Genomic DNA, 27,130 nt, shown 5'->3' with positions numbered 1-27,130 from the left:
CTCGTTTGATAGTCACCATCATTTTGGTCTGCCTACCCTTGCTGTTTGTTGGTTCAGCCGCATTTCTTCTTCAGAGCCGCCATCTACAGAGTTAGGGTGATTTTTATGGATTGAAGTTTTAGTAATGAGTCGTGGATGGTTGGGGGAGGGGAGTTTTTCTTAATTTATTTATCTATGAGTTTTTTTAAAATGATGATCTTTAGAAAGTTTTTGTTTCTAATCTTTCGACAGCAAGTTCATTTCAGCTCCTTTCATTCATTCTTTCGTATTAACATACCATTCATTCATTTAAGTAAATACACAGAGTTATATAAACCTTCTACCACTCCATATTTTAATCCAATGAGAGCAGTGGCTCACAGGGTCATAATGGACAACAATCTGCAAGGGTTGGCCGTGATAACGAACATTGGAAAATGAGGGAAGAAAGAGATACATGCTGATGCCATACTAGGCATGCCTAGCTAAAATATAACGTCACCAACAAATACAAGGTACTGATTAGAGAAAGGGAAGAGTGGGCCAAAGTAATACCCGTGAAGGCTAACTTCTACTGGTATCCCAACGGCTCAAAAACAGATAAAGGTAGGGGAGATGGAGACCTCGGGATGAATCCGAAAACCAAAGTGGCTTTGAATTTCGATAAATACGCTAAACAGTTTCATAGTCGGAAAGCATAGCAATTCAACACTGCGTCAGAGAAACAAAACGGCTAGGAACACATTCCAGTAAGATAGTCATTTTCTCTGACAATCAGGTGACACTTAAGGACACCTTTCTATTAGCCAGGGAGGTCCTAGCAGAAGACAGTGATACCAATGATCTAACCCGGGCATGGGTCCTGGCCATTCGGGACTTAGAGGGGAACGTTGGAAATGTTAGGCAAAAAAGGAGCCCCGAACCCTACTGTGGCTTAACAAACAAAGAAGGACACATCCAAAAATGAATCCTCAATGAGTCCAAAACCTGATTGAAAAATACCCCCGGCTTGAGGCACGCGAAGAGAACTACTGGACGGTAATCACAACAGAGCCAGGATTCTTGTTGGTCTCCTGACAGAGCACTGCCGTCAAAAAGGCACAAGCATTGGACAGGAGTACAAACAGCCGAAACACTGTGAACGTCCTGCCAGGATAAAGAAAAGACCGCAGGCACACGAGCCAATATGAATTCTCTAGGCCCAGAAACCTAGTGTGACCTAGTATCACACAAAAGGACATATACAAAAATTGATCCTTAATGAGTCCAAAACCTGGTGGAACAATTCTCAACCCTGTTCCCTGCAGTAGAAGGCACAGGCACCGGATAAAACTACAGACAGAAGAAACACTGTGTACACACTGTCAGGAAAAAGCGGAGACCGCAGAACATGTTTTTGTAAAGATCTATGTAGGTGCAGATTCTTGCAATTAGGAAAGGAAATGCTGCAAGCAAGATCCTACACCAAGGGAGCCGCTGGCATTGCTATTGAGGTTGATTAACAACCTGAAGCTGGCCAGTAGGTTATAAATAACAGGAGAGCACAATAAATCTATTCAGGTCAAGTGCAGTAGGCCTTGCGCATTCCCTTCCAAATCCGTAAGGATGTACAATTATTAATATTTTTTACATGGAAATATAATAATAAATAATAAAAAATCAACTTATTAAAATAATTAATAAGGTCAATGATGACTGCTAAATGCATACAAGGATCTACTTTAGATTTGAGAATTGAATTTCAACCTCTGTGCTAATGATTTTTAATTGTCCACAGTTTCTAGAACTTACAGTTTACAATAATACACGTTTCGAATTTACGGACAGTGGTCACAGCATGACAGCGAGTAGAACGTAGTGCATTCTTAATTTTACGAAGGAACTTATTTTGCAAAGATGGCATCTTTTTGTACCGGTGTCAGATGCCGACATCCAGATCCCGCAAGGTTAAGTTTAAGTAGGTCTTACACTGAGGTTCATTTTTTCCCTGGACTTGAGGCCAGTCGATTGTACCGGCGTTGAGCGTGTTTACTATGATCATCATTGGTTTTTTCTTCTTAATGTTATGTTCTTGAAATATTTCTACTTATCTGTACTTAATTAGAGAGCATAGGCCGGCTTGCCCCAAATGAAAGTCCCGTTTTTGTTTTTTATGTATTACAAAGTATTTTATTTATATTTTACAAGTATTTTATTGATAGGGCAGATGTGAAAACACAAGCCCCCAAAAAAAAAAAAAAAAAAAAAATACAATTTTGACTATTATTGAAAAACTATTAATTTTTCATATAATATTGAAAAACTATTAATTTTTCATATAATAACAGTTTTTTAGACATTTAAAATTTCGTTTTATTTAAAACTTGGAATTGGATATACAGCTCGTCCTGTTAATGTTTTTCGGTAACAGTCATCTAAAGTGGAGTAAACCTCTTGATTTTATCTGTTCAAAAGTTAAGATTGTCGAATGTAATGTACAATATGCTGCAAGTGCCTTTAATCAGTTCTCTAGGAATATAAGTGACGATCATGTTTTCTTTCATCATTGTTCAGTTAAGATTGCTTTACTGTTTATTTATCAAAAACACGTTTCTTTACATAAAACCTGAATTTTCTCCACTCTAACATAACTTTTCCCAAGTTTTGACCCCATTTGTAAAGTTAGCATCGAATTTCCTTTTAGATTAGTCCATGTTTGTTATAACATGTGGCTGTCTGCTTACAAAATGACTGCACAAAAATCATGAAATTTGCGACTTGGTAATTTTGGATCAACTTCTTTAAACCGTAACTCCCTTACATTACATTTTTAAAAATGTGAAACCAACTAATAACTTCAACATTTATGACGTTTCCAACGGTCTATTCGAAACTTCGGATATTTTAATGGACAATTTTGGAAGTTGGAAAAAAAAACGTGGTCCGAGACGTATCTTAGAAATTAAATGCATGTTCCAAGAGTTATCGGTCCTGTAAATTTATAATTAGCAAATACATTCTGAAATAATTTGTTAGTAAAGAAACAAACGTTTTTCAGAATAAATATGAACACATTTTAAAAGAACAGACTTCTTACATTTGATAAAAAGAACGCGAGAAAAATATTAGAGAAAAGTTAGATAGTTAAATAGTCACCGTAAGAGTAATGAGAAAAAGAGCGAGATTTTGTATTAGAAAAAATGAAGAAATTTTAAAACTAAATAAAATAGCAGGTTAATTTTTTTAACGTTTGTCTCACATTCTTTTTTTTAATCATACGTAAGAAGTTCGTTCTTTTAAAATGTGTTAATTTTTATTCTGAAGAACAGTTTTTTTTACTAATAAATTATTTCAGAATGTATTTGCTAATTATCAATTTACATGACTCATCAACTCTTTGGCCATTTACGGTATTCCGCTCCAGTTTAGATGGACTGTCAGTGAAACTTTTTTTAACCCGATGAACTGAACACCCTGTATAAAAATATTATAAATATTCCAAACAATAGAACTATTTACTTTCATCTCAAAAAATAACTTAAGTATTAAAGGTGTACAGTCGCATCTGTGAATATTATTGCGTCTACTTATAAATTTTCATGATTGTAACCAAATTATAAGAAAACCGGATGAAAAGCGAAAAAACATATTAGGAAAAGTGTAACGCATATCACGTATTATCGATGATGAGTTAGTAATGATAGTTTTAGAAATAGTTGTAGGAGCGTCGTTGGCCGCAAAGGTTCAGGTATTGACACGGCGCGCATCACTGTAAGGTAAAGGTCCAGCTGTCCTTCACACCGAGAGGGTTGATTTGACCTCTGTTGTTGTGAACCCTTGTAAAAAAACTGTATTGTCTCTGGAAATGTGCACACAGCCGGTGAAATTATCGTGAAAACTCAAAGGACGAGAACGCAAATGTGGTTATCATCCTTTAAATTATCTGAACAGGTTTTTTCCACTTGATCAACTTTCGTATGAAAAGATCTCACGTCCGATTTGCGGAAGGTCAGTTCCATGTACGAACCGAAGAAACACCCCATTGAAACTCTTCAACTTTATTTCTAACACCCATGAAATATAATAATAAATAAACAAACGGAGGGAATGAATGCTATATCATGTATTATCTGTCTGGGCTCCTTTGAAGTGGTAGGTCTGGCCTCCTAGGAGTTGAAAGCTCAATGACCGGTCGCTGTATACGACGATGGTGAAAGATGGGCATCGTTTGCGGTCATACGCCCCACTTCTTTCCAATCGTTTATTGAGATTCGCCCTGTTTATATCTTGGGGTCACGCCTTTTTGACGATATAACTACAAAATTCATGCTTTCTTTAACCGCTTTCCGACCAACAAGTCCACCCAACGGCAAACGTTCATTTTTCGATTTGACAAAACCGAAATTTCAGAAATCAGCCCAAATTTTACAAAAGTATACTAATATTGAATAAATCTAATGAAAATGCAACTAATCCGTTTTTAATAAACTCAAAGATAATCCTTTTTGTATAAATTTTCATATCTAATCTATCGCAAAGAATAAACATAAAATTTACAAGTACTTTTTCATATTTTATTGAATGTAATCATAGTACTTTTTAGGCGTATGTTATTAAGGTAGTTTGCCATTTAAATTTCATTTACCATTTTTTGAAGTTGGGGTTGATTAAAGATTTCAAAAAATCTTTCCTCCACTGCGACCTAAATAGATCTATTGTGGAACCTCTATAAATTATAGCTATAACTTCGAAAGTGCACTGCTTCCTACAATAGCATTTTATTCGGCGCCTCTTCGCGCACCTCTTTTGGTCTGAGGATTGACTTACCGAAACAGCTGTAACTGGGTTAATGGTTCATTTTCACAAAGGATATGTTCTGATCTCTCTGGTTCCTCCTGACAGGTCGGTATTTCTCTGGCTCTGCTTAGCCATCTTCATTAGTGATAGTTAAGTGGCAGTTGCCACTATAGAGACGTACTATTTTCTTCAATTCCTGCCTGCTGAGAAAGATTTATCGCCTTCCGTTTTGAGAGATTTATAAATATCTTAGCTTGCCTCATAACTGGTGCGTTTGACCAGTTTTTGATTTGTTTCTTTCTCAAGACATTTTTCCAGTTCCAATGTTAGCACACTCTCTGTTGCATTTGGTTGTTGTTCCGGTCCCATGGGATAGAGCGATGTTCTTTTGGACTTGATGGCTCATTTCCTTCATGCCCGGAACCCACTTTAAGATCATCTTGTTTTGTTTTCCCAGAGTCATTAGGCAATTTAGGCAGGCCTTGACAAGTTTGGAGTTGAAAGCATACGCATTTAGTGCCTTTATGTGATTGTCCGAGAGTATATAAAAATAACCGTTTTGCTTTAATAACTGTGCGGAGTTGTGCTGAATGAATCTCAGTTTAGAAAATTGATGGGATTAGTCCAAATGGCTAGGGTATAGTCCGGCCCTTTTACTCCTACATCCTGTTCCTTTTTTCAATCTTTATGTTTACCATATTAGAGCTCCTTCCTGAAACTTGGTGCTAGCTTTTTTCCAAAGTTCTCTATTATTCATTTGGTCTGTCAAAGTTGTTTTTCTCTAATTTTCTCAGGCACCGTTATAACCATCTCATTTACTCCAATTCTTTCCAGAATTTTGAGGTGGCTCCTCTTTACATCTGGCTTTATTTCCTTGTATCTCAGAACTCTCAAAAACTACCTTTTGTACATAAATATGTAAGGGTGGAATCATCTACCATATAAATCAATAATTCGTTTGGATGGTTGCACGTACACAGAGAGAAATATTTCCAAAATTTGGAGACGTCAGTGTATCCCAGTCCATCCTTTTTTATTACTGATCCGTCATTATTACTAAATGTGGATGCTTTGTATTTTTTCATCTTTCCTCACTAGTAGCATTTCCTACCTTTATTTACCTTTATTTATTTTATGTTTATTGTTCTGAATGAAATGTAAGTACAAAGTATTAATGCCCTTGAGATTTTCATAACCGATCCGTCTTGCATCTAAATATGCTATTGGCCATGTTAAAAGGGCTAAACGTCCTCTCTGTCCGTTGAAGGTACGTGGGGTCAGAATAGAACCTCTTTAAAAATACGTTTTCCAAATTAATCTCAAATAAAATTCCAATCCCTAAGCAGGTAGTCGAACCGCGAACACGTAGGGAATACGGATCAAACGCCCAAACCTGTTTTCTCAAATCATTAGTAATTTAAGTGGTAGGTAATTATAGATTAATTTATAAAATTTTCGATTTTCTGGTTACCCTGAATGAAACACTTCATAATTATACGTTTAATATGGCCTCCGTTGTTACGACCTTGATTATATGTCGGCTTGGAATGCAGGCCCGCTGGATTCGAACCCGGGACCATTTCCTTACAGTGTGAGCTTATCCGCCTTAACGGTTGCGGCCACGATGCACCTTTATTTATTTTATGTTTATTGTTCTGAATGAAATGTAAGTTCAAAGTGTTAATGCCCTTGAGATTTTCATAACCGATCCGTCTTGCATCTAAATGTGCTATTGGCCATGTTAAAAATCACGCTGTCTTGGAGAAAAAGGAATAAAAAGAAAAAATCGAAACAAAGAATGATGAGCCGTGAATAGTAATTAGACCCTTTGTCCGTCTGAATAAAAACATATAAGAACCTTGGAATTATTAGATAAAATATCAAAGAATTAAAAAGGTTTCAACGATAAAGTGGATTTGCGATTATGAACTACGACGATTCAAGGTTATTGAACTAGATGCGTTTGCACTTAAGACCGGTTTTCAAAGCGAAAGCTATTCCCATTTATGATTTTAAGGTATCGGATCAAAAGTCGGTTTATTGATTTAATCTATTTGATTTCAATATAAACAACGTAATTAATTGAGTCTATAGGTGAAAAACACAACAATAATTAATAAAATCAGAGACTCATTCATAAAAATGATTATCACTATGTATTGACTTTTCCATTTGTTACTGCTAGATAATTATAACAAATTAATTAATTTAATTACTGATTTTTGATTTATATAGGCTCTAATCTGCACAATTGTATATTGCATTTTGGGACAAAGGAAGGATGAATCGACGTCAGGATATCAATAGTAAGTTCGAGATCAGGGATGCTGTCGTTGTTATTACTTGCAGAGCTCTGATGAAGGTGAAATGATAAAGGTTGAAAGTTTGGCATAAGTTACAAAACTTTTTTGTTTTTGATGACCGCACCCCTGATTTCGAACTTACTATTTTGTTACAAAAGAAATTTAAAAATCTAATTAAATAATTGAACGTAACAATGATAATAATATAAAGGAAATAACCGTATCTTTAATCGACTCTCGAAAAGAACGAATAATAATTGACGTTTTTATTTAGTCACAACGTTCGGATTCAGATCAGAATTCCATCGGAAGTGATTTCTCACAAACATGCAGTAAAAAAGGGGGCGAACAGTTACTCTCGTGAATCTGGGTGAAGGCAAGAGCCAAGCAGATAATGCAGTTCTCACGAGGGATGTTTTGTCCGAACCCACACTTTGCCTCGGGCTTGCCCGTGTAGTCACGATTTGCATAATCGCCTCCTCAGACGTCTATTTTTGCCCTTAAGACGCATTTACCTGGAGAAGAATCGAACCGAGCTAAAATCTATTTATGAGAATTTTTCCTATGTGTAAAAGTCAAAGAGTGTTTTGTAACATGTAACTAAACCCGTGTAAAATGAAGTCAAGACGTATTCTAGAAGGGGAGATATTTTGGGTGGATTTTTTCAATATATTAATTTTGATTTATTAAAAAGAAGAAAATTTTGAAAGAAAAAATTATTGCAAGGTGCTTGAACGATGATGTGCTTTTTTCGCTTGTCGTCAGCAGTTTTGTCCTGCACCAATTATGACACGGTGCCTCACCGGGGACGCGCAATGTCCGTTAGTTTGTGATTGTCGTATTATTCGCCATGGGCTTGTCACGTTACCCACAACAAAAACCTGCCATTTTCCAAATCCGCTATGCTAACGTCTCACGGATTTTACAGCATTTTCGCAAGATGAGAAATTTAAGCCGGCCCCTGTGTTAAATTTCGATAGGTGCATTGAATCCGCCACCACGGTTTTGAGTACGCCTGTGCGTTTCTTTATCGGTAACGTGTCTTTAGCCGGAAAGTTTCGCCTTATTGATTGCATTTCAGCGATTCAATAATACTAGAGTAAGGGAGTGAAAGAATTACTCGACGAGCGTGTCTTTTTCCGGCTTTGGGAAATCATCACTGTTGACAGCCATCGAGCCAGGATGTGGACGGCACTGGCATTTTGGTGACTCACAGGCCGTGAACAGCTTTCACGTTTGCTTAAACGGACGGTTCTAATGCCCACAATCATGACTGAGAACTAGTTTATTCTCAGTTGCATAAACTGAGCACAGCCAAAATGTCTGAAATGATCCTCTTCATCAGTTTATCGCTTTTTTCAGTTCGGACGCATTCGCCTTCGTGTAGTCATCCGTGTAAGTTTGAACCATCAGATATGGACCACTGGGGCTTCCGGTTAATGCTAATTTGACTTGTTATTTTATGCCCTAATTAAGTTTGGCGGATGAGCAAGAAAACGGTATATAACAACATTTATCATGCCACCAACAACTCATATAGTCTTAAAACTTCAACTAATTTTTATATATCTTGATCCAAGACATTGAAACAATGTTTCGTTTCCAACAAAGTTAAAAAATAAGAAAAATGAAACAAAACACATAAAAAAGAAACAATAAACATAGCAAACAGCCAAAACAAAAAAAGAACAAAATAATATATTAATAATAACATATTAAATAAGTAAAATTTAAAAAAAAATTAGTGAAACAATAGGCTATTTTGGAATAATTTCAACACCTTAAGATTTTAGAAACATTTTCTGGAAAAAACGAAAAGTAAATTTACTTTGGGATCTACATGGAAACAGCTAATGGAAAATAAATCGTATTTCTGCCAACAAAATGTAGGGTATTTAAAATAGGTGTAAGAACCGTTATTTGCTATTCAGCACAAACCTGGGGATTCAAAGAGTGCGTAGAAATTTCCAAAAAAATTTCCTGACAATACTTTTTCATCTATCCGAGAGTTGTCGAGATTATGTAGTATATCATGAAACAGACTGATACCCTATTTTTTTCATTACACCCAAATCAGTTTTAAGGATTTTGAAAAAGGGTATAAACTTGTATTAATTTGTAAAAAATTGAAAAAAAGGATCAGCTCGGCAGACGGATTCAGTACATGCCTTGTGAACTTTTAGTAAAGGCATTAATGCAATACTGTATATGTTATAACGATGAAATAAGTAAAATAAATAAATAAGCGCAGAAATTTCCAAAAATATTTCCTAAAAAGCCTTTTCCATCTCTCCGAGAGTTGTCGAGATTACGTAGTATCTTGAAAAAGACAATTTTTTTTCAAACCGACAAAACATCGTATTTTTCCATAACATCCAAGTCAGTTTTTAAAGATTTTGAAAAAGGGTATGAACTTGTATTAATTGGTAAAAAATTGGAAAAAAAAGGATCAGCTCAGCAGAGTGATTCAATACATGCCTTGTGTAACACTGGGCAAATCTGCCGAATGTCCAGCTGGTGCAAAGCCATCTTAATGGCCAGAGCCAACTTAATTATTCTTAGTTTACAAATCGTAACAGACGTTGGTAAAAACGTAAAACACCGTATTTTTCAATATCTTCGTTTACAATTTAAAAAGTAAATAAAATAACATGGACTCCTTTAGGGATTTAGAATGTGTAAAGAATTAATGGACATTTAAATAATTAATAATGAATAGGAAATATGCTTAAATTTATGACCTCTAAAAACGTATAATTTATTATTATTTGCCTCAAGGGTTTCACCAACACGGATGACCCAATTCCATCGTTTACACCCGCAAGACTTTTTGTTGTCGACTTAGGTCAGAATAATCAAAACAAAACAGTTTATTTCCATCCAGATTGCATTATCGTAACAGTTTTATTTTGTAATTTTGGTTCAAAGAAATGTCATCTATTTGTTTACATTTTTTGAAAAGTTTTTTGAAATGTAGGGCCTTTTCAGGATTGAATCGGATAAAGAAAACGTAGACTTTTCGTTTTCAAACACACGCTCTTTATTCTCTATATACATAAGCACTTGTAACCAATAACCTTCTTAGAAGTGACCAACAGATTTAAGTACGTCACTGTCTGACGTCACCTTGGCGCAACTTTCAAATTTATTCTCCTACAGAAAGAAAAGTAGTATTTGGTGGTTTACTTGAAAAAATAAAATCAAGCTTTAAAAACGACTAAATCAATACAGGCAAGCCTTAGCCGTTTAATTTGATCACGGTATAAAAGTGGAACCGGTCGAACTCTTGGCCGTGGAAGGTCATGATTCACAGAAGAACGGTTCGGGAACTTGTAAACAAAATAAGACGCGAAGAATTCTGTTGCATAACTTCGAGGGCCGTCCATTCCCGTTAGTTCCGCTCAAACTGATACCACGATTCAAGCCGGGCATCGAAACGCTTTATCAATTTTTTTTTTGTTTAAACCGACGCTGGATCCGGTTTGCAAAACGAAAGTGCTGACGGATAAATCAAATTCAGGTGGACAGTATAAAAAGTAGAGCCGAAGATACAGTGAACCAGACATTTAAAAAAAGTTATTAGCCGGTGTGAGTTGCACACGAAGCACTTGAGATTCAACTGAGCATAACTTGCTCAACGGGCTAGAAAATATCGCTAAACAAACTGGAAGAAAATAAATTGTTGAAATTGAAACTTTTTTATTTGTATATAAAACGAAAATTTTCGTATAAAGAAAGAACATTTACAGCAATAATAAATATTATTTAATTCATTGAACTTTTCCCCCGAATTTTTGTTTTCTGTGAAAGCTTTCGGGCTTTGGCTCGTCTATAGTCTTTTTATTCTTTGTGCGAGATCTTAACCTGAACCCCATCCTGCAAATTACAGACGAACTGAGGAGGGGCCAACAACTGGTCCGAAGTCTTAAAAAAAATGTAGAAAAAGTTCAAGGAAGAAAAGGATTTTATGCAAAAGAAGAAGAAGACACCATATATACTCGAGTACAACTATTGTGCTCCACTATTTCCTATAACTCAATCAACGGCCATAGCCTTGCCAGCGGCGCCTTAGAGTAGGAACTTGTTTACAGCTTTTCCTGTCTTAGTAGCAAGAATTTGCACCTACATAGATTCTGAGAAAAACATAAATCGTGTTCTTTGATCTTTTCTTTTTCCTGGCAGTACCTGCATAGAGTTTCTTGTGTTTGTATTCTTGTGCTTTCTTAAGCGGCAGATTACTGTCAGTAGACCAACAAGAATCCTGGCTCTGTTGTGAAAACTTTTTATTTATATATAAAACGGAAATTTTCGTATGAAGAAAGAAGAATATTTACAGCAATTATAATATATAATACTGGCTAATCCATAAAAACATAAGGTAAGGCCTTAAGTGCCACCTGATTGTCAGAGAAAATGGCTATCTTCCTGGAATGTGTTCTAGCCTTTTTATATCTCTGACGCAGTGTTGAGTTACTATGATCTCAAACTATAAAACTGTCGCGTATTTACCGAAATTCAAAGCCACTTTGGTTTTCGGATTCACCCCGAGGTGTCCAGCTCCCCTACCATTATCCGTTTTTGAGTCGTTGGATACCGTTTTTGAAGAGTTGGTCTTTACAAATGTTCCTTTTTCCCACTCTTCCCTTTCTGGTATAGTACTTCGTATTTGTTGGTGAAGTTATTTTTTGGAGTAGTGGCACCGATTGGCATGCCTGGTATGGCATCATCATGGAATCTACGCTCTCATTTTCCATTGTTCGTTGACATCACCTATCCTTGCAGATGTTGTTTAAGTTAAACGTGGGCAAAGATTTTTTTGAAAAGAATCTTTATTTCAAGAGATTATAAATGATGGGGTGAGTGTGGAGTTCAATCCTTTTTAAAAAAGATGGTTCCTACTCAAGAGGATTCCTACTGAGTAGGAACCATCTTTTTTAAAAAGGATCTTTATTTCAAATCTACACAATTATTATTGAGAAAATCTTCCCAATACCTGTTTAGGATAAATCTGATTTCGATTTTTTTGAGCAGTGCGGGAAAAGGTTTCAAATTGTACAAGCATTCTTAGAAACAGAACAATAGTAAGTTTATTGTGTTGATTACGGAGTTTAAGCAGACGTAATATTATGAACCTGAGAGCCGCTGCTCTGGCTTCTCCATTTTTGAGCCGTTGGTATACCAGTAGGAATTGTCCTTCTGATGTGTTCCTTTGGACCACTCTTCCCTTTCTGATGTTAGTATCTTGTATTGGTTGGTGAAGCTATACTGAAGTAGTGGCATTGATTAGAATGCCTAGTAGTGCATCGGTTTGATGTCTCCACCTCATTTTCCATTGTTGTCCATTTATAAGCCTGTGAGCCGCTGCTCTGGCTTCACTTTTGATTAAAATATGGAGCGGTGGTGGGTTTAACAACATTTCCAAGGCCTCATTGGCGTTGTGCATATGCTACATTGACTCTGAGGCAAACTTGGTCGAGTGCCTTATATCCTGATCCTCTTTATCCATCACACCATGCTTACTGTATAACAACAAAGTGATGTGCTGCAGAATGACAACTAAAAAAACGTATTTATTTAGGAAAGACTAAATAAAACAGAGACCGATTTGAAAGATAATGTGCAACTTGAATTATAAATTTCATAGGAATGTTTGAAATGCTAAAATTACCTGCGGAACACCCATGGGTCAGAGGCTTTTTCCTCTATAACTATCTCGTGGTCTTACGGTACTTCCAGTAATGGTTGGTAGTAAATCACTTAGTACTTGGTGTTTCAACGCTTGTTATATTACACAATTTTTACTTTTATCGATATTCTTTTGACCCTTATCGTCTTTAATGAAAATATTGATTATTAATTTATATTCTTTTTGACTAACATTGACTGAACTAATTTCAGTATATCGTCAGTGTGATAAGAAACTAAGCTAAAAATAGAGTATAAATAGCCATTTTGGATTAAATTTAATCTAAGAACAATACTTTCATTAATATGCGACCATTATGATTAATGGATATCTAGTGTAACATTTGAAGCTAGAAGATTAATGAGGATGAAATTAGATAAGCGTTTCTATGTATGTTATGGTATCCGGTTCGAGGTTTTACGCCTTTTATTTAAAGCTTGCATTTTCCCTCGGGCAAGTCAAAGATTGACATTACTACCTAGTCATTTTTAGGGTGGTTAAGGTACTATGTAAGTAACTATCTACAACTATCTAATACGATCACACACTCAATATTTCATAAACCATTGAGTCAAATGGTTAACTTTTCCTACCCCTACAGCTTCTATCATTTATATCATTTTGAAAACGCGGTTTTTATCAACTTTAATAGTTTCTCGTGAAGCCTTGCGCTTGATGAACTTGTTTGATCTTTTACAGTCATCGTGGCTTGTTTAGTATCGCTGGTTGTGGCAACTGTCTTCTTCAGTAGTGGGTTTGAATTTAAATACAATACTGCATTTATCAAAATGACTATCAGATCGTATTCGACACTCGTTGAAAATCAATTTGCGCAAGACGGTTTTATGTCATCCAACTTTGCTTTGTCGAATAAAAAAAACTCTTTGTTTTATTGAATCGAAAATCAATTAGGCCAGTGTGCGCAAGGAAGTAAAATAAAGGATTAAAGGTACTCAGGAAGGATGGTACGGGTACGAGTAGGGGTCCTGATGACCGCCGGGGAGGGGGTCTTCGGCCTGGAGGTCTCGTTCTTCTTCGCTCAGTTCAAGAACGACCATCAAACTTTAAGTACATTTCACTGTATTTTCAAGTGAGTACCAACCAAAAGACAAATACATTTCTGAACTGTTATTGCTTTTATACTGACACTATTCGCTTTAGGGAAATTAATATATGCTTTTTCAGAATTTTTTAAATTGGTCTTTGAAACACTACTTTGTAGCGATTTTATTTATGAATTTTATTACAAGCGATACCTTTAAACAAAATTCATTTAAAAAGAATTGGGAGTTTTTAGGAACATGAAACAAGCCTTCCTGTACATGAGTGTGGATCTTTGACCAATTTGCAATTCAATCTGTAAATTTCTAAGAAGATTCTATAAAAGTTCAGAATTCTAATACATCCAAGGGCATCTTTCACCAATTTGAAGTTTAACTTGTAAATTTCCAAGAAGATTATAAAAAAGTTTCGAATTCCAACGAAATTCAATCTGTACATTTCGAAGAAGATTCTATAAACATTCTGAATTCTTATACATCAAGGCATTTTTTCACCAATTTGAAATTCAACCTGTAAATTTCCAAGAAGATTCTATAAAAGTTCAGAATGCTAATACATCCAAGGGCATCTTTCACCAATTTGAAGTTCAACCTGTAAATTTCCAATCTATTTACTCTGAGGATCAAAACTATTTTAAAATATTTTATAAACTATTAAATAATATTAAAATACGTGGGCCAGTGGAGGAATTTCTTTATTAAGGAGGAGTTTTTGCTACGCGCTTTTTATGTTTTCGAAGGACAAAACAGTGGACACTGGCTCAGATGAGACATGACACACCGTTTGACCTGACCCGGAGACACAGTTCCTATTCGGTCTCACGTTTTTGCCTCTAATCCCGTTGTTCCTGTAATAACCGTTTACGCACAGACAATGATCAGCCATGCAAACAAAAAACGCGATGCAGATACACACAATTAAATTAAATTAATTCAAAAATTTAAGCTCCAAATCAGTCATAATGTTGATTAGTCCTTTGTTGGACGAATTATAGATTTGTGGTAAATCTTGCGATCAACATTTTGTAGAAGAATAAAAGGTTACAATATACGTTCCTAAAAAAAGGTAATTTTGGGCTCGTGAAATCTCGTTATGGCTCAGCTCCATCTTCACCTATGATCACTTCCGGTTTAATTTCATCCACTGACAGACAACAGTTACGTGAGAACAATCATATCCAAAAAACCTGATTTATATGTGACTTTGTTGAAAGGTCAAATATTTAGTAATCAATGCATATATAATGGCATTAATAGACGATGTAGTCAGTGCTCTATTCAGTTATGAAAGAAAATTCCAAGGGCAATACCGATGGTCGAACCCACGACCACAGTTACGTGAGAACAACGATCATCAACAAAAACCTTTGGCAGTAACTGATTTGTTGAAAGGTCAAATATTTAGATAATAAAACAATACATAACGGCATTAATAGACGATGTTCTCAGTACATGCTCTAGTCAGTTGTGAAAGAAAATCCCAAAGACAACGTCGGTAGTTGAACCAATCCCACAAAGGAGTTGGCGTCCATGGCCTTTTTTATTTGGAAGGAATACTTTTTTTTTTTGCGAAATTTACAGTTGTGTTCTACGGAATGAGGAACTACTTCGTCTTATGATTTCGGAAAATTTTGGTCTGCCTGTATTTATTATTTTACTCTGACAGACATGTTCCTGCTTTTCACCATTATCAATTTTGGATGGTTATCATCGAGTTGATCAAAGTGTGTTTTCTGTAGCGTTAGGTAAGACAAAAACGTACTATTGATGATGGCCGAAGAGCCGAAACGTATGTCTGACCAAAATAGGCAGTTTGAAATATTCGGATTCGACAAACTATGACAAAGTTGTCTGCTGTCATTTGTATCGTGTTAATAACTACATCAAATTTAATAATTTAACCAAGCAAGTTTGTAGATTGATTTCTATTTATCCCGGTAAGGATAGGTTTTGAAAAACTACCACTGATGATGGAAAAATCTGAAAATCGTTTGACAAACGAAATCAGCGAGACTAGACAGGGGACATCAACACTGAAGACAATAGATAGTAAATTTAATAAGGAAGATTAACTTAATCCTTTTAGCTTTATTATCTAGCATTTGAACGCGCTTTCCAATTTTGAGCTCGTCCGCCGAGTTTGAAAATGACACGTTTTGAAGGAACTTGTGAAGTTACGTCAAAAGGGATCACGCTTTGGTTGACAGCCGGCTTGCAATTACGGCATTTTTCCGGGGTGCATGCGGAAAAGTGCAACTAAAGAAAAGCTGTCTTTATATTTAAGTAGATTATCGAGCTAAAACACTTTTGTTATCTAAGAAACTTTTTGAAATAGCTTATTTTATTAATTTCTCCAATTAGTCAATTTGACCGTAGTTAGGACATTGAATTTACTGTTATAATTTGATGAACTTTATTGCAATTATTTTGCCGTGATGTTTCCGGATTTTTTTTTACAAATCCAAGACGCAATGGTAAGTCAATTCTAGCTAACGGCATCGGTCGAAATGATCCAAAATCGGACCAGCTGACGGCTACCCGGGTGATTCTGAAAGGCGTGCGGACCGTTATCTAATGAGTCTTGATACGCCAGGTTCAAGTGTAAACTTAATTAACGATTGAATCGTAGTGAGTCAGAATAAGTGTGCCATAAGGTGTAGGTGCCCGGCCATAAGAAAGCAACCTTATAACGGTCCTCTTGCGTAGGTGGGTTCCGTCCTATTTATATCTTGTCCATTAAAAACAAAATGTACGGTCACCGTTTTCTGCCATTGTGCATTGAAGTAAGACAACAGAATTGGGACAGACAATGTAAACTATAATCAAGTTCGAGCCAAGTTTATTTTACGAATCTTCTATAAAACTAAATTTTATATTTACGTTAGTGTGTGACGTCTGTGGCATTTATAACAGGTGTAGTATGTTCGTTTTCTCATCCACAATAATAGTGTTTTGTGGCCTGTGCTGATATCCTGTCCCGAAAATCGCGTCTCGGAATGCGGTGGAGATTTTTTTCCTCCTAGGGGTAAAAAGCAATTAGGTTTCACCTGCTATTAGATATGCCCCAAATCTGACCTGGATACGGGGAGTGGTGGGAAAAGCTTTTAAAATCTCGACCGCAAAGGATCTATCCTTTACCAATTTTCAGAACGTATCTGTCCCACTAAAAAAGAGATGTGATTCCGACGACGGTAATCTTTTAAAGTTTTTTTCCTCTCTCAAATTAAAAAGGATGTTATCTGTAACGGTCGTGGACTTGACATTATAGTTTACGTAACCCACTCGACAACGGCTACACTCGTCCGGACGAGTCGTTCTTCGGGAATTCGTATACCGTTACCAGAGCGAAAGTTATACCGCGAACGTCGTTTAAATCCCCTGGGGGATAAGCCGTTTGTATCAGAATCCAAAACTTTTATTATAGTACCTACCTTATAATAACCTAACTGCCTTAATAAATATGGCGGTTTTTAAGGTTTCGCTTGTCAGTAGGAGGAATGAGGATTCTAGTTGTACCGATGGTGTTGATGTGTTCACTCTTGCATTACTGAATTCCATGATTAACCTTGTACAAGGAAAGAGAAGGACAGGAAGTGGGCAATGAACTTTCGACAAGTGGGGTGTGATGGAAGCATTGTAAACAAACTTGCCAGATATAAATATTTAAATAGGAAACAAAGAAGATGTGAAGATCTAGAAGGATCGTCAACCGGCTTTGGCCATGGAAGGAAAGAGGGCTAGCGGTTGGATGCAAACCAGCCGGCGGTGGCCTCCCAGCTCGTCGGGTACTGTTAGGTCGAGTGACCTTGAAAAGGGTCAAGGCTGCAGCAGACCACCAATCCGTATTTTAAAATTGATAATTGTGTGCTATTCGGGCCCAACGGAACCATGAATTATGCTGATTTTAAACACGGTATAATCTATTGTAATAGAATAAATTGTTATAACTAATATTTATTATAAATGACCTTTTTAAAGCATCAGGTGAATTTTTTGATATTGAGATGTAAAGTAAAATAACGCAGTTTTCTCACAATTTATGATCGATTTTGATTCTGGTAGTTGCTGCAAAGTTTGTTGAAGATTCATTACCTTTTTTAGCAAAAGAACATTGAATATATCAGACCTTTAATTAATTTTAATTCAATAATGTAACTTGAAGTTTTCAAACGTAAAAGTGATATTAGTTGACTTCAAAAATAGATGTCTAGAAATGTTTTTTTCTTATATTTTCCGAATTGTTAATTTGCAAATACAACCTGAGTTGAGGTGGTTTTACGGATTCAACACCAAAATTGTTAAACCATCCAGAGACTTTCTGTTACAAGTAAGTCATTCCAAGTTCCAAGAAAGAAAGGTAGGGAAAGATACACGCGAAGAATCATAAACAGGAAGTCAGGTGAGAACTCTGAGGTGATTTCCTTAGGAGAAAATGCGGATTTCAGCTGAAACTGTTAGTTTATTCCCGCTGAAATTCAGCTTATTAGGTCGTCTTTTCTGGAAATCACAACCAAATGTTCCGATGTTTTGCATACCTTATTGAATTCCGACGTTTTCCCTCTACAGCTGTGTCGCTTACGGTGGACTTTCGGATGAAGAAGATAAGCGTTTGAAGACAGATGAATTGTTGTGCCAGATTTCGGCACATCCCGAATGTCCAGAGTCTTACACGCATATTCAAACCTATCCTGGCTTTAGACTTTATCTCTTAGGCTCCTTCCTTTAACAATTCATAAATTCTCGCTGACCTGGCTGTGTTCCAGCTACCTCAATCTCCCACTCGTTTCCCAATGACATATATCACCCTCGTCATGAAACCTCCAATTTGACCGGTCCTTCCTACCTCGAGCCATAAATCTCTGAAATTACATTCTTTTGCCAATCCGCAAAGCCTACTCTCTCATCTCTTTGAAATCCCTCCTACAACCAGCACCTCATCTCCCTCCAAACTGAGACAACATACTCTAACAATATTATTAGGCCCATAAGTCACATAAGAAAGCTTTTTCCTTCATTTTCTCAACTTTTAAGTTCACATTTTGTGATTATGTTAGCACAAGACTGGGGATTATTTAATTATTTTTTCCCTCTAAATTCTAATTGTTGGTAGTATTTTTTAATATTTTATGAAGTAATTTATACGATTTTTTCCCATATTAATTAACTATATTTTAACGTCCCACCTTCATTAATTCAAGGGCCAGATTTTGAAAAATTCCTGACCTTATTGTTATTCTTAACAGACACTCGTCGCAGAATAAAGTACATTCATTCTTTCTCTCTCTCTCTCTCTCTCTCTCCCTCTCTCTCTTTCATTCTCTCTATCTCTCTCTCTGTCAGCCTATCTCTCTGTCTCTTTATTTGTCTGTCTGCCTCTCTCTCTCTCTCTCTCTCTCTCTCTCTCTCTCTCTCTCCCTCCTGCACAGTTTTATGATAGCAAATTATTTTTCACATTATGTTAATTTATGTTAGCAAATATGTTTTATTCGTGTTTTTGTTGTATTGAAAAAATGGACGAGTTTTAATATAGTTTTTCTTTAATTTTCAGGAGTTGGTGTGGAAATGCTAAGTAGGGAGTGGACGGGGAAGTTAGCCGCGACTTTCCTAGTCAGCTTACTAGGAGTCGCGGCTTTGCCCAGCCCTTGTAAGTGTTTTTCTTAATAATTATAAAACATAATTTTAACAATAAAAAGTTTAAACTTAACCATATAAAAGCCGGTTGTTTTATTAGCAGACAGGTTTTCATGTCAAACTTATATTCTATGAACTACTGCTTTTTAATAAGAATACCATAGACTTAAAAAATGGTAAATTCATAATATTGGTTGTTATAATTTCAATTGCCTTATATCAGAAGTGTTAAGCAAATTAAAAATCACAATTTATTATCATAATTAATTACAGGGGTAATTTCTGAAATTTTTTTTACTAATGACTTACCCTAATGACACTCTCTCACGGCCATTTATTATCACGGCTATATATCATACCAAATCTACCTACGATATAATGTATGATTTTTTAAATAATAATTATATTGTTGTCACGATCTCTGAATAATTAATATTTATATTGTTTTTTTTTAGTATTTGAGCCTTGAAAATAATTAATTATAGTTGCGAGAGAAAACAGAAAATCTTTATTTGAGTTCATTCTTTACATATTTGCTTTAATTTTGTTATTCACGATTTATATCTTTATGATAAATGCATGCATAAAATAACTGGATAGTTAAGACGGTATATAAACCTTACATGAGAGTTTTAAAATTCATAATAAATAGATGTATGATTGATCAGAGATGAAGTAATTTTACAAAGCTTTCTCATATCTACACACATTAAGACAGAATTTTTTTTTGTGTGTTACACGTGAAAAGTTGTGATGTTGATAGATCAACGTTTTTAGTTGGGATGCAAACAAGGAGTCTAACGGTGAGGCGTACGCGCCCGTCATTCTTTTTTAACCGTCATACCTGACATGTCATTGCACCCGGTCCACTCTTCGGCCTCTTCGACACCAAAGCACGAACCTTAGAAAATACTCGATTCTTTTTTAATTTGATAATTTTTTATTGAGTAAAGTGTGAAATGCTAAAATACTCGAGATTTTTTTTCTACTTTACTAATGTTCTTGTTGTTGATTACAGATGCTGGTTTTGCATTAGAGGATATTAGGAGGCCAATTTATCGAGGAAATGACAGGTATAAACGTATTTATTATAATAAAACTGTGAGCCCTTCATCTGGAATTCCCCCGTTTAAAAGTTTTAGTAATAATTTCGTTAGTTATAAGAAAACGCCATATATTGTTGTGATGGGTAATATTTACAATCGTTTGAGGGTTAGACGAAGCGATCACGCATACGTCGATAATGTCTTAACTTGGTTGTCTAAGAACAGAACTGACAAATCAAAAGTTAACAGTGACGAAATATGGTCTTTAGTTCCTTTAGTGTCGTCCTTAACGAATCACAGCCGGACGAAGGACATGGTGAAGCAGTTCTTGACCAATTCTTTGCAGCATTTGAAGAGCGATAAAGTTCAAGAAGATAAAGTTCACGTTGAAGATGCGGGCGATAAAGAATCGTTGGACAATTTGATCTTGTCGCACACGAGTGGTCCTAGACCTATTCAGATGGTGCCTCAAGGTAGCCCTTCTAAATGGCTGGACACGGTAAACATGAACACATCGGTGATATTGGTAGAAGACGTTCACCCGTCAAAACTACCGAAACCGCCGTGGCATTCGTGGCATCATAACAATCGGCCGTCGTCATCGCCTCCTATGATCGTTACATACAGACCTGAAACTTCTTCTGGTTGGTCTTCGAACAATGTCGAATATAGCCCTGTGCAAATTGTGACGAAACCTGTCACGAGCAGACCGAAACCTGTTACTATAAAGCCGGTTTATGAGTATGATCCGCTACCCGAACCGCCTAAAAGGCCTCCTCAAAACGGCCCTAGTTCTCCTAAACCTCAATTCAATTATCCAAAGCCTGTAACACAAAAACCGATATTTCAAAACCCAGCCCCGACTTTGCCACCGGTCGTAAAACCGGATATTCACAAACCATCAGGAGTAATTCACAATTTCCCTACCGCATTCGTTTCCAATTTTCATCACGAGCCGACCTATATGACAAGCTCGAGTCCGAGACCTCCGAGTAAACCTAGTATAATTATTTTAGACGTATCTACTCCTCCCACTACTGTAGGTCACAACCCTTACAGACCACCTTACGTTTCAGGCAAGCCGAAACCTGTTTTTAACGACCCGACGTCGATATATGGGGACGTCGGTGAACACAATTATAAACCGGTGCACATGTATCCGAAACCTCAGCCGAATCCCGAACCCCCTCCTTACAAGCCTCACAATCACGTTGTAAAGCCCGTTCACAGTATTCTGCCGTCTGAACCCTTAAAACCCATCCGACCGACTATAATTACTTCCCACGGTGTTTTGACGACGACCCCATCTAGACCGCCTCCGCCGAGCATCGTCATTATAGACAGCGGCTATCCTACTCATTCTACGCCAACGGACAATTGCGGCACAGTGCAGGTAGTGAGCAATGCAAAAAGTACTACAGATCAAATGAGTGAAAAAGCCTGTTCCGATGTGTTGGTCTTTCTGAATTCTCCGGTAGCTGTAGGAACCGGAACAGTGACGAGCAGTAGCGGTGGTGGAGCAGGAGGATCTCTCTCTGGTGGTGTCGGGGGAGCTGCAGCAGCCGGAGCGGCAGGCGCTGCTGGGGCTGCTGGGACTGCAGGGGCTGCTGGAGCTGCTGGAGCTGCAGGGGCTGCTGGAGTTGCTGGGGCTGCAGTTGCTGCGCCGTCCGAAGGTGCAGGAGCAGGAGCTGCTGATGGTGGAGTTCTTTATGGTCCCCCAGTTTCGGCAGACCCAGTCCATTCGGTAGGCGGTGTAAATCCGTCTCTGCATCCGCTGGACGACGACGACGACGAAGATGACTACGATTACGATATCAACTCGACGGCCCCGTCGCCTCCGCCTCCACCACCGAAACCTACGCACAGACCGAATCATCATCTTTTTTTTCATACTTCTCATAATTTTTTCAACGACATGATTTTCACAGCAGCACACACGATTCCGTTCTTAGGGCCTCTCAGTGTCTCGCTTTGGATTATTTTGCTCGGGCCGATGGTGTTCATTCTTTTAGGAGCTTTGGGAATCGGAGCTTTGCTGTTGCCATGGATTGTTCCTAAGACTGTTGTAGGTAAACGTAGACGACGATCGGCCCGCTACGAAACTCGATTCTCCGATTCGGCCATACTGTTTGAAAGGAACTTGAAATTAGGATATTTTAACAAATACAACTGAGTTATGTTTGTAACTAACTTGAAAGCTTCAAGCTTACCTCGATAAATGAGGAAGCAAACATGTTCCTATTTCAATGAAAACATTAACAACCAAAAATACTTCAAATGTATCTGATTTAGATGACTTCAGACAATATACTTTTTCTTAACTAACAAATTTCTTTTCTATAATTTCTATCCTTCTTTACCTTTCTATTAAAAAATTACTGGCAATTTCTTTACGTCTGTCTTCTTTGAACTTATTTACCATTAGGTATAAATAATAATTTTGAAAGAATGATCGATTTTTGCTCTCCTCTATTTCGTGCCAAGACAGCAACATTTAATTTTCCAAACTTATAACATATTAAATAATGAGTCATTATGTAAATTACAGTTATTTAAATGCGTAAAGACAAAAGTTATTTTGTATATTGTATGTAATTATTCACTGATGTGTTAATCTTTTTTTTTTCAATGATTATTTCAATTTTGTCTAGATTTAGTTGAGAATTATAGTTTTGAGAAAAGTAGAAAGGTTAGACAAACATTTAATTAAATTGCCATCATTGCCAAATTTAAATAGAAGAAATATAAGATTAAATAGTATATATGATAACATAATAGTAGAAACATTAGCTATAAATATTGTTGTCAGTGGTTAAAATGTTGTACTTTATGAGTACAGATCATAATATCTAGCAAGTGCTATATTATTTTGTAATAATGGCTCAAACCGATTTTGTATGCAACTACTTATGCTTTCAATACTTGCATATTGTAAATATTGATTTTATAATTGTAAGAATTCAAGAATAAAATTCTTCACGAGTTTTTTCAAAGGTAATGATAAAACGTCAAAATTTTGCTTCTAATGATATATGTGAATATTTTATCAATAATGATTATGCAAATGACGGATTTTTAACTTTTGTTTTACTTATTTTAGGACCAGAGATCTTAAGAACGAGAGCAGGATCGTCGAGAGAGGTGAGGTCGCTGCAGCGTTGGGCGCTGAGGACGGGCGAGCAGTCAGCGCTGTTAATCCTGCGACGACAGCAGCTCCGATCGGCGAATCGTTCAAGACTGTGACGAAACAGTTGTTACAGGCTCCCAGTGCGACGGACATGGTCGCAACAGATGTACGCACACCTCCGAGGGTGAAATCTCAGCATAAGATCGCTCAGGAAGCCAACCCTGGTTTCGTCTCCCACGGTAAAGGCGAGGCTTCCCCCGTTGCCATGGAGGAGTCTTCCGCTTACGAGGTCGTGACAGCGTCTTCTCCCAAGCCGTCGACCCAATCCCCAGGAGGAATTTCCACTTGGATTTTATTGAGCAACGGAGAACAAAGCACGATTGCTTCGAATAAGAAGAAACCTGCTGTACTTCCAACGGCAGATCCTAAAAAATCCACATCTTCAATGCCCGAAAAATTAACAAAGAAAGAAGATAACACTGTACCGAAACCGCAGGTCAAGCCGAGCTTACAGATGAAAAGGCAAAACACGACAAAAGAGAGCCCGTCGAAAGCGTCGCCTATAGTTCTTCAAGATTCGAAATTCAAGAATAGAACCCCCGTTGTGGTGGGCAGAGTACCGGCTCCACAGAACAAAACGGAAACATACAAAAAACCCAACAGTGGACCGCCTGCGGTGAACTCGACTTTGACCACTACTCCGACTCCGAAGAAAAAGCCTATGACTGTTAGCCCTACGTCTCCGACCAAGTACGTTCCTGATATCGTACCGACGACGTCTCTTGTAGTCGAGAGCGATCCGATCGGTGCCCTGGAAGAGACTACGACTACTGAAACCCCGAACACGACTAAAAGAACGAGAAGACCTTCGAATAAAAAGAAGAAGAAAAACAAAAATCGCCGACGCAGACCGTCTAATCCCGGTAGTGAGACAGCCGAAAGCAAAATCCAGGAAACGTCGGTTGCATCCAATAAAATAGAAACGAACAGACCTATTTCTACTAGGATTTATAACTACCTGGCAAGAGAAGTGATGCCGAGCGTCGGCGTCGGAATAGTGGGCTTAGTGCTTACAGCGGGTCTCGCCGGCTTATTTTTGTATCCTTTCGGGGGAGGAATAGCAAGAAGAAATTATGATAAAGGAACCGGGAGCATGAACGATCATCACATGTATTATTACAACAATTACGCGCCTCCCGAAAAGGAGTCGTCAAACGCTCAACCCGAAGAAAAGGTATTCGGTCAGGTTTTGACCAGCATGAGCCAAAACGCTTACAGCACCCCGTTCGATTCTACTAAATACACGGCCAGTAATAACAAATATCGATATGATTTGCACGACTACAGCGTGGGGAATGTGAACGGTTACGCCGGCAGCAACGATTATTCCACACTGCCAGATTCTGTTAAGAACGGCGATTACTCCTTACCAGATTCGATAAAGACTTCCGATTACGGAGTCCACGACAAAATAACTGGCGACTCTTACAGCTCTGCACTCAGTTCATCTCATGAGCCGGTTAAAACTGCACCTGACTTTTCTAGACCGGACGTCAAAACCTCAGATTACATACCTGAATCTTCCAAATTTTACAGCATGGACCCCGTCAGCTCACACTACAAATTAACAGACACCTCATCGAATGTTGATAAATATCCAAGTTTCACCGAGTACACGTCATACACAAATCCGGAATCTGTCGGAACGAGTAATTATGGAGCTGGCGTTCAACAAAACAAGACAGACGTTCCAGTCGGCGAGGACAAGTCGGACAAAAGCCAACCGCAGTTCTCGGCATTAGTGGGCACTCCTCAGTTCACAAATACTGACTTTGTCAGCTCGATTTCTTTGACGGGGGGTTACGGGACCCAGGATGTCCACCATAGAACTGTCGCTTTGGCATCCGATCACGGCCCGAGAAGCCTCAACAGCGAACCGAAAGAAACACACGAGAAAAATATATCAAAAAGAGATGTTCATGACGATTTTTCTAATGAAATCGACGACTCCGACGACAAACTTTCAAAGAACCCACAAGTCACCACAGCGTCGAATCAGAGCACCAAAACCGATCAGACGACTTTTTCACCCATCTCGACAACCGATCATGACACTCCAACAACTAAAGAACCGGTGGCGACGACAGAAAACGCCGCTGACTCAACCGACACTTCAGAGACGACTGTGAATCCACTGTTTGGCTCTTCGGACGAAACCAATAAATTCGGCGACGTTTCGACAGAACCTCCAATTAGCGACAATGCTCACAACGGCGGCTTTTTGGGATTTTTAGCCAGGTTAGCCCAGCTTAAATTACAACTGGGAATCAGCATACTCAAGACGACTGGGGAAGCCTTCCAGAGGTATTTGAACACCATGGCTAAAAGGATGGAAAACGCAGTTAGGACTATGGAGAAAAAGAGAATGTCATACCAAAATTGGCTACAGCACGATAATAACAAACGGGAAAGGAGAAATGCCTTTTATCAAAAAAGGATATCGAAAAAATACAAACAAAATTAATTTATTCTTATTTATTCATGATTTGCAACTCCAATTTTAATTTGAATCACTTGTAGTCGTTAAAGCTTTTTATGATTTTAAAAGCCATACCTTAACATTTACTGTAAATATATCGGCTTTAGATAATCATAAAGACCTTCAAGATAATATTTACATTCTTGGGACTGATTTAATTGTGGAAAAGTACATCAAGACGTGTCTTCAGGATGAATTCCTCTTCAAATTTAGTCTTATTTGTATAACTGGTATGAGGGGTTCTTGCTGATAGCAATTCTTATCATTCTTTTCAATTTAGTTTTATAAAAACGTTACCTGAAGTCAAGACGTTATTTATTCTCCAATTCATCCTTGAAATTATAATATTGGACACGAGATAAGGGCAAGTTCTCGTGATACAATTTCTGAATGAATCATTGGTCACAAGGAATACATTGGGAAAATTAATTTTAGCAATGACTGAACAATGTTTTTGTGCACACATGGGAAAAATGTTAACTACAATGCACAGTGGATAGCAATGTATATAGCAATTAAGTAATAAAGTTATTTGTACAATTTTGTGCTTTATTCCCTAAAAAATTCCTTAAATTATTAATATTTATGTAATAGTGTACTTGTTTTTTTCAGTTAGTTTATAAAAGATTTTTATATTTTAATAACAATAATAAATGTTGTTTTAACTATACCCACACACATAGTATAATTGTGTAAAGTGAACGAGATATACAGAAATTTAATTTGATGATGTCTTGTATATAGTTGTAGCCTTTATTTTTTCACTTTGTTATTCCAAAACGTTTTGAAATTAGGATTTTTCTCATCTTAAAAATAATGTCTTATCTTTATATTTATGTTTGTTCTTGTACTGATGTTCCAGTAAACGACAATACGTTTATGATTTTTCATGTACACTGAATAAGTTGTCAAGCTTGAAATTAATTGCTTCTAATGTGAGCTTTGTCTGTCATTACATGAATTTGTGTTAATGTGTATGAGT

The 27,130-nt window shown here is 37.1% G+C and overlaps 1 protein-coding gene across 3 annotated transcripts in view; it reads left to right on the top strand.

The window, feature by feature from the left end:
- The window catches only part of LOC106662846 (mucin-3A-like), a 43,996-nt gene extending 17,307 nt beyond the window's left edge, over window positions 1-26,689 (top strand). Inside the window, exons 1-4 of one of the 3 annotated variants that reach the window (XR_001339967.2) lie at window positions 13,749-13,834; window positions 19,354-19,449; window positions 20,455-23,476; window positions 23,583-23,664. Coding sequence is in view for 2 of the 3 variants with exons in the window: in XM_014387250.2 (XP_014242736.1) it covers window positions 19,368-19,449; window positions 20,455-20,509; window positions 23,583-26,133 (2,688 nt within the window). In the remaining variant the exon portion in view is untranslated. Of the gene's footprint in view, window positions 1-13,748; window positions 13,835-19,353; window positions 19,450-20,454; window positions 23,477-23,582 lie in introns of those variants that run through there. The other 2 variants (XM_014387249.2, XM_014387250.2) reach the window with 2 other exon arrangements.
- The last annotated feature ends 441 nt before the right edge of the window (window positions 26,690-27,130 follow it).

The sequence above is a fragment of the Cimex lectularius genome, unplaced genomic scaffold (assembly GCF_000648675.2).
Source record: "Cimex lectularius strain Harlan isolate CLEC.00 unplaced genomic scaffold, Clec_2.1 scaffold45, whole genome shotgun sequence".
Classification (NCBI taxonomy): Eukaryota; Metazoa; Arthropoda; class Insecta; order Hemiptera; family Cimicidae; genus Cimex; species Cimex lectularius.
The sequence above is the reverse complement of the archived record's forward strand: the minus strand, read 5'-3'. Positions and strand labels throughout refer to the sequence as shown.